We start from the raw sequence: 14768 nt of genomic DNA, 5'->3' as shown, positions 1-14768 counted from the left end.
AGGACTAGCCTCCCTGGCATGCTTCCCTCTACCCCCCCCCCTTCTTACTGTCATCCAGTTAGCTGCCTCACTGTCCTGCAGCTCCCTACTACCACCCTCCCCCACATCTACCCCAGTGAGCAGCTGCTCAGTGAGCAGCAGACTCCTTTCCATATTGTCAATGGATCTCAGTGTTGCCAACTGCTCATTTAGATCCAGTACCTGGGCTTCCAAACGCACAACGTGCACACATCTCGCACAGCAGTATGCACCCACGACCGGCTGTTCAAGGATTGCATACATGTGGCAAGATGTACACTGGATAGCATTGTTGTCAATAATGGAGCTAATTTCCTAATGGGGATTGCTCTAGACAGAAATGTTAAGTAAAAAGAAATGTAAAGAATTAATAAAATACAGACAGCAATTCAGTCCAAATTCCTCCCTTCCAAACTCCCTGTATCCAAAGTCACTGAATCAAAAGTCACACACTTACTTCCGTTCCCACTTACGCTCCGGTCACACTCAGCTCGTTCACACTCGCTAAGGAAGAAGATTTAAAGAGTTTTTTTGTTTGTTTTTTCCCCTTTAGCAGAAATCCAACCTACAGTTCAATGCACTTCCAAAGCCGGTCACTTTTTGTGTGGATCATAAAAATGCTATTTTTAAACAAAAACAAATCAAAGTTTACATTTATGCATTATAAATCTAAAATTGTTTACACTTACATCTCCATTTCCTGTCTTATTTCTATTTCATATTTGCATATTCTGGTTAGTATTTTGCATCAGTATTTGTCAGCCACAATCAGGATATACCTACAGAAGATTACACAACAATGATATATTCAAAAGAGTTGTTTATTTATTAATTATAAAATTAAAATCAAATGGAGGCTAAAAACAACAGGTGGAAAAACAAGGCAGGGGACAGATGGAAAATATCACAGAACTGATGGCGGATTAATATATAAAAAATACCCTATATAGTAATAGTACACATAGACTAAATAAATACAGAAGAAAAGAATACGTCAATAGCAAAATTAATCTGAAACAGGGATAAGGGGCAATTTGTGTAGACAGCCTGGTCCCAACGCACATTTCACGGCCAGAGGGGCTTTAGCGCTTTATCCCTCTTTAAAGCCCCTCTGCCGGCGAAACGCGCGTTGTGACCAGGCTCTGCGGACACCACTTTTCCCTGACTGTGGAGGTATGTTCATTGACTTTAATTATCCATTATTCTGGTACTATGCACTGTCACTTTACAGTGCTCTGTTAGTTTAACCAGTACACTATCTACCTCACCTTTTACTACTATCTACCTCTTGCTATTACTCTTTTGCATCATGCACTGCCACTTTAACAGTGCACTTTTTACTTTATCTTATCTGCTTTATTAGCCTCTCCTTACATTGCGATGCCACTTTATCAGTGCACACTGTACTTTAGTCTACTGACTCCTACTGGTGAGTTTACCTACATTAATAACACTGTGGACTATATTTATAGTATCTATCTCTGTGGCACTGCCATTTGTTATATTTTTTTGTATCTATTTATATATTACTTGGTGTACACAAATTGCCCCTTATCCCTGTTTCGGACTAATTTTGCTATTGACGTATTCTTTTCTTCTGTATTTATTTAGTGTATGTGTACTATTACTATACAGTGAATTTCTTGTATATTTATCCACCATCAGTTCTGTGATATTTTCCATCTGTCCCCTGCCTTGTTTTTCCACCTGTTGTTTTTATCCTCCATTTGATTTTAATTTTATAATTAATAAATAAACAATTAACTCTTTGTTGTGTAATCTTCTGTAGGTATACTCTGTCATTTATGGTTACACAAGAGTCTCCAATATGCACATTTTCTTTTTGAAGTAGCCACAATCAGGAGTGGAACCAATAGAGGGACCAACTTTGTTGGAATGATTAGTAATTTCCTGTTTTGGACCCACGCATATCCTTTACATACTGCATCCATGTGCACCAGGTCCAGCCACCACCAATGACAACACATGCCCATGGATCTAGCCCATGCCCGATGTACTTGTCACTGCAATTGCGCAATAGAAACTATCACACTTGTGCTTGATCTTTTTTTTCTAAAGACATTAGGCACCCCTGAATAAGCTGTAACTATTAGGCCACGCCCTTGAATAACCTGTAACTAATAGACCACATCCCAGAATAATCTATAACTAATAGGTCATACCCCGGAATAAGCTGTAATAAGTACACCACACCCCTGAATAAGCTGTATCCAAATGACCACACTCCTGAATAAGCTGTAACAAATAGGCCACGTCCCTGAATAAGCTATAGCTAATAGGACACACCCCTGAATAAAATGTAATGAATAGGCCACACCCCTGAATAAGCTGTAACTAATAGGTCAAACCCTTGAATAAGCTGTAACAAATAGGCTATGCCCCTGAATAAGCTGTGAATAACAGGCCACACCCCTGAATAAGCTGTAACTAACCCCTGACCTTCTTCTGTCACACCCCTTCTTGTAATTTATGTTTAAAAAAGATTTAAAATTATAGCTCACAACACCTGGGTCATATACTTGGACCTGTTACATCTAACCCCTTACTCATTGTATAAATTATATACTTTGAAACAGAACAGAAATGTTATTAGAAATATATTGCGTCATTATAAGTTAATATGATTGCATATTTCCTGACTGATGGTATAGAAGAGTCCTATACTGCCTATACTCACCATAGGAACAGTTGCACTAACATGTTAAAGTTTTGCTGACATGTGCCACCAGGACAGAATCACGTCACTTGGAGTTAACATCAAACATTGCTCTTGTGTCGTGGATTCTGAATTCAGCCCCCGTATTCTGCCATTGGTCTATACTAAGCCTCCATGTATCTCTGATTTTATCAGTGATAGAAAAGAAAATCATATTTCATCACAAGTCATATCTGAGTGTGGCTCAAACATTTGAACTTAAAAATAAGAAGGTCATACGGCCATATGCTAAGAATATTACGTTAGTCTGTCCTTCAGATTATTATTTATCATTATTATTTATTATTATAGCGTCATTAATTCCATGGCGCATTACATGTTTAAAAGGGGGTATACATAGCAAATAACAAGTACAATAGTCGTGAACAAAACATGGCGGCGACTGGTACAGGAGGAGAGAGGACCCTGCCCGCGAGGGCTCACAGTCTACAAGGGATGGGTGAGGATACAGTAGGTGAGGGTACAGCTGGTCATGGAGCGGTATGGTAGATCCGTGGTTACTGCAGGTTGTAGGCTTGTCGGAAGAGGTGGGTCTTCAGGTTCCTTTTGAAGGTTTCCACGGTCGGCGAGAGTCTGATGTGTTGGGGTACAGAGTTCCAGAGTAGGGGGGATGCATGGGAGAAATCTTGTATGCGATTGTGGGAAGAGGAGATAAGAGGGGAGTAGAGAAGGAGATCTTGTGAGGATTGGAGGTTGCGTGCAGGCATGTACCGGGAGACTAGGTCACAGATGTATGGAGGAGACAGGTTGTGGATGGCTTTATATGCCAGGGTTAGGATGATGTTGTTTTTGCAAGTCGAAAGTAATCCCTCTTAATAAAACTGAGCATGGCAAATTAAGAAATAAAATATTTCTATACTGTAGGAGTTCATAGGCGTTATACACCTTTATTCTACATCAATACATATATTTGGGTCTAAAAATTAATTTTACAATTGGGTTTTATTAAAAATTTAGCATTTTTTTTTACACTTCTTTTTGGTTCCCTTTGTATTTAACATTGATGTGGTCATAAATCAGATAAAACAGATAAAAGAGCTAGAAACTCCTCACCAAACCTTCAAAACGAGCTTACTGACAGGTTCTCAGTTAACTCGCAGTACAACACAGAAGTTATAGAAGGCAAACGGTGCAAATTTGTTAATGAATCCTCATTGCAAACATTATTTTAACCTCAATTACATGCATTTAAGAAGAAAAAAATTCCCAAAGGTGGACAACCCCTTAGCTAATGATAATGACTACTATTACTCTTGGGAGTTCACAGTCTTACTCCCTATAGAATATGAGATCTATAGAATTGTAAAATAATGAATACTTCCCATATATTTCTTAATGAATGTATCATATTCCTAATCATCACAGATAAGCGGAGGGTCTGGACTCCTTCCTGGAAAGGTGTGATTATTACTGTCCTTTTAGGAGTCAACATTATTCTCATCCGCATTATTGAAGCACTTGGTAAGTCTGACAAGTCTTACACCTATGCATTTTAAAAGGAACCTGTCACATTGATCAAGCAGTTCGAACTGTGGACAGCACGGTATATAGAAGGAGAAGCTGAGCAGAATGATATATAGGGTTGTTGGAAAAGATTCAGTATAATTTGTGTTTTATTCATTGAAATCCCTGCTCTTTATGAGTAGATGAGTCCAGTGGGCGGTCTGTACTCAGTGATTGACAGCTATGTCAGTGTGCACAGTTAGAGGGAAGAGTGGCAATTACAGAAAAGGACCGCCCACTGGACTCTTCTCACAAGCAGCAGAGATTTCAATAAATAAAATGAAAGGTTTACTGAAACTTTTCCTATAAAATGTATATCAATCTGATCAGCTCCTCCTGTTCAGCTAATTCTGTTATATAAGATTCAGCCTACAGATCAAAGACTATATTCATCATCACAAGTTCCCTTTAAATACCATTGCTATATATTGCTATATCTGCTACGACTACACTCAGACTCTTTTAGCACAACAGCTTTTTCCAGTTGTCTTACGTATAACATTCAAGTAACTTGAGTTCTGTTTTTACTCCCTTTATGTGTCTCTTGGAAATCTCACTAACCGCTTCCTGACATATGACGTACCGTTATGTCATATGCCGCTCCCTGACTTTGATGCAGGCTCACACGCCGAGCCCGCATCTTTCCCAGCAGGTGATTATTCAGCCATCATCTGCCTCTAACAGGAGCTCTATCCACCGCTATTAACCTGTTAAATGCTGCTGTCAATCTTGCACAGCAGCATTTAATGCACGTCTGCAAAAGAGCACGTTATTCCAAGCGTGATCGGGGGCCACCGATGACTGTCAGGGGTCTGCTGATGACTGTTCTCCTGTGAAAGTCAGCTCGTACCTGAAGTTCATAGGAGACCGTGATTTTCTCTTTACATAGCAGTGCTTATGCATTGCTATGTATAAGACAAGCAATCAGATGATTACAGGTTCAAGCCCCCTAAGAGGACTAAGAAATGTAAGAAAAAGTGACAATTTTTTTTTAAGAAAAAAAAAAAAAAAATAAAAAATTATATATATATATATATATATATATATATATATATATATATATATATATATATATATATATATATATATATATATATATATAAAAGTTCACCACCGATTTGTCCCATTGAAGTCAAAGTAATTAAAAAAACAACAACACATATTTGGTATCGCTATGTCCATAAAAGTCCAATGTATCAAAATATATTAAACCAACCGCTAAACAGCGTAACAAGAAAAAAAAATTAAATTATGTGTTTATAGTCACTGCAAATGCATAAAATGCAATAAGAGGCAATCACAACATCATAACTACCCCAAAAAGTTATTAGTAAAAACATAAGCTCAGAGAGCAAAAAATAAATCCTCACCCAGCCCCAGATCCCGAAAAATGAAAAAGTCTCAGAAAATAGCGACAAAAGATATTTTTTTTTGTACAAATTTCCGATTTTTTTTTCACCACTTAAATAAAAAAAACCTATGCATGTTTGGTATCTGTGTACTTGTACTGACCTGGAGAATCATATTACCAGGTCAGTTTTACCACATAGTGAACATGGTGAATAAAAAAAAAACAATTGTGGAATTGCACTTTTTTTGCATTATGAACTGGAAATTTTCCCCGCTTTCCTGTGCATCACATGATAACATGAATGATTTCATTCAAAAGTACAACTCGTCCCGCAAAAAATAAGCCCTCAAACAGCGATGGGGACAGAAAAATAAAAAAAAAATGTTTCTTGGAAGATTTGGTGTCATTATTAGCCTGAAGAAGAGACTTGAGTGGTCTCGAAAGCTTGCTATGTTTACCATCTTTTCAGTTAGCCATTAAAAGGTATCAACCACTGAGGACTCTCAGATTCCAATATTGTTCTTGGAAGAAAGGGAGGAAAAATGAAATGAAAAAAAAGTAAATTGGCCACGGTGGGAAGGGGTGAAATCTATATCTACTAATCAAAATGTCTTTGCTCCAGCCTACAAATTTCAACATTTTTTTTTTCAGTTTATAGATGGAGAAATTATGAGACTTGTGAACCTCACCTTAAAAAATTTGACCATTCTGCAATCAAGGAGCTGTGTGTGACCAGGACAAATATGTCTACAGGTAAGGCCATGTTCACACGTTCAGTGTTTGATCAGTATTTAACATCAGTATTTGTAAGCCAAAATCAAGAGTGGGTGATAAATACAGACGTGGTGACGTTTCTATTATACTTTTCCTCTGATTTTTCCACTCCTGGTTTTGGCTTACAAATACTGATGTAAAATACTGAACATGTGAACGTGACCTAAGTATAATAAAAGGCTTAGTCTCTGTTAATATTAGCCTCTCTCCTGCTGCTTACTTTCCACTTGTTCATTGATGCACAAATAAGCTGAGCATCATCACCCCTACTCCTCTCATTCCCAGCATACAATGTCACTGCTGCGTCTCCCTCTTCCCCCATTAGAAGCAGCAAATATTTAGGTGACCCCAGTACATTGTACCAATGCAATAAACAGAAAGTGTTGTCAGACAAGCTGAGATCAGGGCAAGGTGAATTATTTTACAACAATGGACAGGCGGAATGTTAAGTAGCTGCAAATGGGTAGATATTTATTTATCTTACTGTCTTATATAGCGCTAAGATATTCCACAACGTTTTGCAAACATCATCATTATCTCTGTTCCCATTGGGGCCCACAATCTACATTCCCTATCAGGATGTCTTTGGAGTTTGGACAAAGTAGTGGACAACCTCTTTAATTTATTTAGGACACAGTTGTTTGGGGTATGAAGATACAGAGGTTTTTTTTTCTATTGCTCTCCTTTATAACTGTTCTGTCATCATGGCTATATGAGGACTTGTATTTTGTGAGGAGCATTGTATTTTTTCTAACCTACAACAACTACGACTGTGCTAACCAGGTATTGGATTTTTCCTCATTGCTTGAAAATTAGAAAGGAAATGGTAGCAGATAGGGGATATTGTGAGTAATTCCTATCATCATGTTCAATTAAAATGTGACTGCACACATTGTCACATTGTCACACTGCACACTAGAAGTATTTGCACTCTGAATAATCCATCTCAAAATGCCCCAAACCAGTGATTAGAAAAAGGTGCATTCAGGTAAATGTTGCCTAGAAAACACCTGGTATTATATAGCAGGTGCCGTGTATGCTACAGCTAAAAGGAGTAAGTGAAAATACTTACGGTGGGAAGATAGGTAAGCGCCAAAGGGTAATGGCCCAGGTATCAGGAACACACTGCAGAAGAAGCGACCGTCAGATCCAAAGCAGTGGCTCTTGTCTGTTGGCACTGCGCAGTATGCCTGTGTGAGTCTTGCTTGAGCCGGAGGTGTGGTGCAGTCCGACGTACCCCAGCGATTCTTCCAGGTCACGCGGATTGACGGACTGCCAGGACCCAGGCGGTATGAAATGATGTATCCTCACTGTGGTTACATTAGTTCATTGCAGGCCGGTCTCTCGGAGCAGCGTGCCAGGCAGTGGTGGTTGCGAAAGCCTATGGAGCATCTTTACGGCGCTCCATACACTTCAGACGACGTGGGACTCCTCTCCATTACTAACCCCAGGGGTTGATGCCAGCTGTTATTTTTGACAAATCACAGCTGTCATCAAATCCAAATCCCATTACCCAGCTTGTCATCGCACCAGGGCAATCGGGAAGAGCTGATATAGGGCGCCAGAATTGGCGCATCTAATGTGATGTGTCAGTTCTGGGACTATTGCGGATTGGTATTTTTTATAATATCAGACTGCAGCTGTCTGCTTTACCTTAGCTGGTTATTAAAAATAGTTGGGACCCCACATCATTTTTTTAATTATTTATTGCCTAAAACAACAGGGAAATAGGGTGAGAGGTGGCATTTTTTTTCTCTTTTTTTTTTATTTTGCCTTACACAACCCCTGTCTGTAGCTGCATGGGTGACAGAGCCATGGTTATTGTTTAAGAGGAGTGACGTGCCTCTAAATCAGACTGGAATGCCTTAGGCTTTTACTCGTGTTGACTTCTCCTGTTACCCAAAATTCACCTCTTGCAGCTGCATCCAGATAAGCCCCAGAGATGTCCCTTTCTCTACAGCTGGCTATTCAGAGTGTAATTGGTTTTCTACCACCATCACACAGTGTGTAGCGGTCAATGCCACTCTCAATCCCAGGCTTCACTGTGTAAGGCTATGTGCCCACGTAGCAGATTTGATGCAGAGCGTTTTTGCCTCTCTCTGGCAGAAAAAAACGCATGCAGATTTACATGCATTTTTTTCTGCCAGAGAGAAGCTTTTTTTCAGCATTTTCGCATGCCTTTTTTCAAGCACTTTTCCAAGCGATTTTGTAAAAGTGCTTGACAAGTTGGTCACACAATATAAATCCATGCAATCGGCATGGATTTATAATGTGTGACCAACTTAGATACTTTAAATGCAGCATCTATAGTAAAAAAAAATAATAAAAAGTTAAAAATAAAAAAAAACTGTATACGCACGTCACCTTGCAAAACCTATTATCAGATTTTACCTCAAATAACACTCAGAATCAGGAAAAGATTATGGACCTAATTTCACAATCCTATAGAACAATATTTACTATACAGGGTATTAATTGAGTTTTGTGTATGGGATCAATAATGACTTCCAAGGAAAACAACCCAAACTGGAACATTATAGGACTGGACATAGCTAGCACAAGAACAAAAATCACATTTGCTCAAGCATCTACTGCAATTCATAGTTATTAAAGGGCACCCGTCAGCACAGTGACCTGCCATAAGAGCATACGGCTCAATATGTAATCAGAGCACCAGATAGAGCTCCCCCCACAGGCCGTCCCAGAGCACGAGCATATCATTATCTCCAAACTGAAAATAAAGATTACACAAGAACAACAGGACGGATTTCATCAACCAAGGTATCATTTTAATCAGTGTAATGTCGCCCACCTGACAGTGTATGCAGTTTACTGAGCACAATCCTGCTAACAGGTGCGCTTTAAGCACCACGTTGTCGTCTATATGGATTGCTAGTAGTGATGGTCGAGCACTAAAATTCTCGGATGCTCGTTACTCAAATTGAGCAAATCGTAATGCTTAGGTGCTTGTTTCGAGTAACAAGCATAATGGAAGTCAATGGGAAACTCGAGTATTCTTCAGGCCAACCCTACCAGGAGGTCTGGGATGGCCGTAAAAATCGCTGAAATGGATGGAAACACCACTTAAATGGAATAGGGAAGACTCCTGGATGCATCTCTGACTCCAATGTCATTGCTGGGAACAATGTTGTCAGAGTATTGCTCCACTTTTACGGACTGACAATAAAATATACAAAACCGAAGATAAAATGGATTTTGCAGTAAACTTTCTTTCCTGTATAATGACTTGTATACAACCCCTGGCAAAAATTATGGAATCACCGGGCTTAGAGGATGTTCATTCAGTTGCTTAATGTTGTTGAAGAAAAGCAGATCACAGACATGGCACAAAACTAAAGTAATTTCAAATGGCAACTTTAGGGCTTTAAGAAACACTAAAAGAAATCAAGATAAAAAATGTGGTACTCAATAAGGGTTATTTTTTTCAGACCAAGCAGAGGGAAAAAATTATGGAATCACTCATTCTGGGGAAAAAATTATGGAATCACCCTGTAAATTTTCATTTCCAAAACTTACACCTGCATCAAATTAGATCTGCTTGTTAGTCTGCATCTAAAAAGAAGTGATCACACCTTGAAGACCTGTTTCTCCAAGTGGACTGACATGAATCATGGTTCCAACATGAGATATGTCAATTGAAACAAAGGCGACGATTATCAAACTCTTAAAAGAAGGTAAATCATCACACAGTGTTGCAAAAGATGTTGGTTGTTCACAGTCATCTGTGTCTAAAATCTGGACCAAATACAAACAACATGGGAAGGTTGTTAAAGGCAAACATACTGGTAGACCAAGGAAGACATCAAAGCGTCAAGACCAGAAACTTAAAGCAATATGTAGCAATAAAGCAGGAATTGACCAAAACCTCTGAACAAGTGATAGACTCAGACAGGACCTTTACCCTGCTCGGGTTAGATAAATCAGGGAGACAGTCCTCTCTAACAACACAAATCACCATAAGGAAAGAATTCAAGATCCTGGGACAGATTGGAGAGTGTGAACAGAAAGAGAGACTGTCTTATAGGAACTTGTTGCACCATCAAATCAATGCAGGCTTACAGAAAGGCTATGAGCCAGATGAGATCGTTGAGGGGATGGTGAAAGCGATCAGCCCAGGACTGAACATCCGTAGTATGCTAGAAATGAACTGAAGGATAGACTGTTGTTTGCATCCAGAGATGTAGAAGCGAAAGAGAAGTTTGATGCTGGACTAGTCCAAAAGAAGTTCTTGAGATCATTGGGAACGGGATTAATCAGCAAAGATATCAAGTTGCAGCTGAAACAGTACCTAGAAGATCCTGGCATTTTGAACAAAGTCCTAATTGAAAAAATGAATGAGGTTGCTAGTTTGGAGTCAGAGAGCGAACACAAGTTAAAGAAAGGCTCTGCTCCTAAAATCACCAAAATGAGTCAGCTAAAGTCGGAAAACCCCGGTGGCCAGTCCAAATATCATCATAGAGACCCTCCAGTGTCACCTCCGAGAGGGAACCTTAAAGCACCAACAAAAGAGAGGCCTGCAGCGCTGACTGGGAAGAAGTAATAGGAGAACTGTGAGCCGAGTTGATTGAAGTGAAAAAGTTGATTCGTTCCAGGCCAGAACCAGTATCTCTCAGATCCAGGAGTGGGTTCCAAAACAGAAGATACCCGGCTTGTGAAGCGTGCCGTTCATCAAATCAGACTACGATGTGCGTCCACTGTCTAAGATGTGGTGAGGAAGGACATTATGCCAAGGAATGCCAAAGGTCACGGTCGTTTGAGTTAAAAGACAGAAGGTTACCAGTGTGGGGCAACTGGTAACCGCGACACGGAGGAGGCCCCAGAAGCAAATCCAAATCTCACCAAACTTCAAAAAGGCGCATGAGGTAAAACGGCTGCGTCAGTACTATCCCCAAGTGTGTTCCCATCTACAACTGCTGCAAGGGAGACAGGGGCATCAGTTACTTAACGTCCAGGTCAAACGATGTACTTCTGGGTGGAGGATTCCTCAGTCAGTTAAAGATAGCCTCATCAGCCTTATTGGTGAAAGGTGCTTTATACAGTGCCAGCTAGTTGGACTCCTAGTAAAAGCACTGTGGGACACAGGAACCCAAACAAGCCTTTTAAATGAAGAATGGAGAAGGCACTACCTGCCACACACTAGCCTTTGGTCACTAAAAGAACTCTTGGGACCAGTGGAACTCCACGGCAAAGCCATCAACAAGACCGAAATCCCTTTCATAGGCTGGATGAAAGTGACTTTCCAACTCAGAGCCACAAAGAACAGCAACAGCATCGAGCTTTTGGTGCCTTTTCTCGTGACCAATGATCAGAACGTGGCAGAGGATCCTATCCTGGGTTATAATGTAATCAGTGAGGTCATCACGAAACACAAGACAGGGGCGTTGGTGGTGGATGCAATCGCCACATTGCTCGCCATACCCAATGCCGTGACTGAAAACGTGATTCATAGAGTAAAGAAAGCACAGAATACAATGAACCTAAAAGAAGGTAGGCTTGCGCCCAATCATTATCCCTGCAAATCAATTAATGGGGGTGAGGTGTGGTGTTCGGCTAGGACCCGGAAAAAAAGTCCAGAGAAGATTTTTCATGCCAAAAGACTCCTCAGAACTTCCGGAAGGCCTAGTTCAAGGTGAGATTGTGCTTTTGATTCCTACTAATGGGTTTGCCCGAGTGACAGTACCGGTAATGAATACTACAAAACACGAAATTAGACTGGATCCAAAATCTGTGTTAGGTCACATCGAAACCGTTAAAATGGTATATCCAACCAGTATGAGACCAGCCCTGGGGTCTACAGTGAGTTCAGTCTCCCCACCAAGGAACACGAGTTGCCCAGGAGAGGAAATTGCACAACCCACCTTGGGGTGCCGGGATCCCCCAGTACCCCTGGAACACTTGTGTGCTGAAGATCTAGCGGTAGCAAAACAGATGCTGAGAGAAGAGTGTCATTCGTTCTCCAAAGATTACTCTGATATAGGCTGTATCCCGTCGTTGCATTTGAAAATCAATTTGGAAGACACAACCCCAGTCTGATTTCTAGGGAAAATTGTGTCCGGAGAAGGATATACCATGGACCCAGCAGAAATCGCTCCGGTACTGGCCTTAAAAGACAAGTGGCCCTCTACCATCGGGGAGTTGAGGCAGATATTAGGCTTCCTCTCCTACTATCGTACTTAGGTTCGGAACTTCTCCAGGATCGCTTCCCCATTATACCTCCTCTTGGGGGGGACGACAGAGACAACAACACCCACAGAGAAAAAGAACGCGGGCAGGACTGGGCTTAAAAGAAACAATGCTGTTTCATCGCAACAGCCCATTCTCTGGACAGCAGACCACCAGGAGGTATTGGAAGAATTAGTAGACTAACTGGTAAAACCACCCATCTTGGGATATCCTGATTTCAATTTACCATTTGTTCTTCATTGTGACACTTCTTAAATTGGACTGGGAGCTTCCCTGTATCAGTATCAAGATAGAAAAATGAGAGTCATTGGTTACGGTTCTAGAACGTTGACAGACGCTGAGAAGAATTGCCTTCTACATTCCGGAAAATTGGAGTTCCTGGCATTGAAATGGGCTATCTGTGAACGATTTAGAGATTATCTCTACTACAGAAAAGAGTTTGAGGTATACACTGACAACAACCCTTTGACTTATCCTTACTATAGCCAAACTAAATGCAACGGGTCAGAGATGGGTGGCTGAACTAGCTAACTTCAATTTCAGCATCAAGTACAGGCCAGGAAAATGCAATGCGGATTCTGACGGATTGTCAAGAATGCCACTAGAGCCTGAGGAATTCATGCAAGAAATCTCGGAGGAAGTCAATCTGAAAGCAATTGAGAGCACTACCCAAGCAGTACAAGCTTATCAGGATGAAGACACACAATTGTGGTGTCCGTTGATGGTGGAAACCACCATAAAAGTGAGAGAACAAGATCACCCCGAGTCTATTCAACAACAACCAAAAGGGAAAATCCATAGAGCACAAAAGGAAGATCAGATAATAGGTAGAATACTACTTTATGTGGACCAAAATCGGTTTCCAGGTAAACAGGAGAGACACAATGAGTCACCAGTATCTGTTTTAATTAAAGAATGGACGAAGCTCTACCTCAGTGAATACGGTATCCTGTATCATAAAGGAGGACAAAACCGGCAGTTGGTACTACCCAGAGTATTCCCTAGGTTGGTCTTCTAAGAACTCCATGAAAACATGGGATACCTGGGGGTGGAAAGGACAACAAATTTGATCCATGAACGTTTCTTCTGACCATACATGAAGAGAGATATTGAGAGGTACGTGACCAGGGAGTGTGGGTGTCTGAAAGATAAACGTCCCAAGACTCCCAACACATCAATCTGGGCACCTATTGGTAACATTCAAACTACGTATCCGTTTGAGATGGTCTCAATAGACTTTCTACATCTCGAGACGTGCAAGGGTGGTTACGAATACATCTTGGTGGTGATGGACCATTTCACTCGATTTGCTCAAGCATATGCCACCACCAATAAATTGGGTCGAACAGCAGCAGAGAAGATCTTCAATGATTTTGCTTTGAGGCTTGGGTTCCATATGAGGTTACACCACGACCAAGGAAGAGAATTTAAGAACCAGCTCTTTGCCAAGCTAGGAAAGTACTGTATAATTCAGAGATCCCACACAACGCCGTATCACCCCGAGGGTAATGGACAAGTGGAATTGATGGGAACAGTACTCAAATGACATGAGAACAGCATGGGGAAGACGCCTGGAAGCATTTCTGACTCCCAGGTCACTTCCGTCAAAAACGTTGTCAGAGGTATTACGCCACTTTTACGGACTCACAATAAAGCATACAAAACGAAACCAAAATGGATTTTCCTGGGAAATATGTTGAGGAACATCATTTCCAGGGTAATGGCTTGTAAATAAAGCAAAATAAATCACGAAAATCAAAAATACTCCTCCACACCTTGGGCTATGTTCACACTTAGCGTTTTTGAAGCATTTTTGCACTTTTGTATTGCTTTCAACTGTGACAAATGCATTCACCAAGGAAATGTCATTTTAACATTTTACTACCTTATCTGACCATGTGGTGTGTGAGATATCATCAGACACATTGTGTTTCATTTATGAAGGAGGGACTCTGAAAGTCACAAAGCCTATTTTTATAGGGCCATCAGGCTGCCTTTACTATTCTTAAAGGGCCAGCAGTCGTCCCTCACTATTCTTAGAGAGCCATCAGCTGGCTATGTTTTATTGTTCCCGTTATTAAAGAGTGGGTCTCATATACTGTTATTGTGTATGCAGTGAGTGGCAGGGCTGCCCAAAATTTTGACGCACCTCAATACCACTTTGAAAATTTGGACGCACCT

General features: G+C 40.7%; 1 protein-coding gene across 1 annotated transcript in view; it reads left to right on the top strand.

Moving 5' to 3' along the window:
- The window catches only part of LOC141271583 (killer cell lectin-like receptor subfamily B member 1C), a 59717-nt gene that overhangs the window by 19576 nt on the left and 25373 nt on the right, over positions 1 to 14768 (top strand). Inside the window, exons 2-3 of the mRNA XM_073681627.1 lie at positions 4121 to 4216; positions 6261 to 6362. Coding sequence (XP_073537728.1) covers positions 4121 to 4216; positions 6261 to 6362 — 198 coding nt within the window. The remainder of the gene's footprint in view (positions 1 to 4120; positions 4217 to 6260; positions 6363 to 14768) is intronic.

This window comes from Phyllobates terribilis, unplaced genomic scaffold (assembly GCF_046119375.1).
Source record: "Phyllobates terribilis strain yellow unplaced genomic scaffold, ASM4611937v1 Scaffold_5__5_contigs__length_657084704, whole genome shotgun sequence".
NCBI classification, from domain to species: Eukaryota; Metazoa; Chordata; class Amphibia; order Anura; family Dendrobatidae; genus Phyllobates; species Phyllobates terribilis.
The sequence above is the reverse complement of the archived record's forward strand: the minus strand, read 5'-3'. Positions and strand labels throughout refer to the sequence as shown.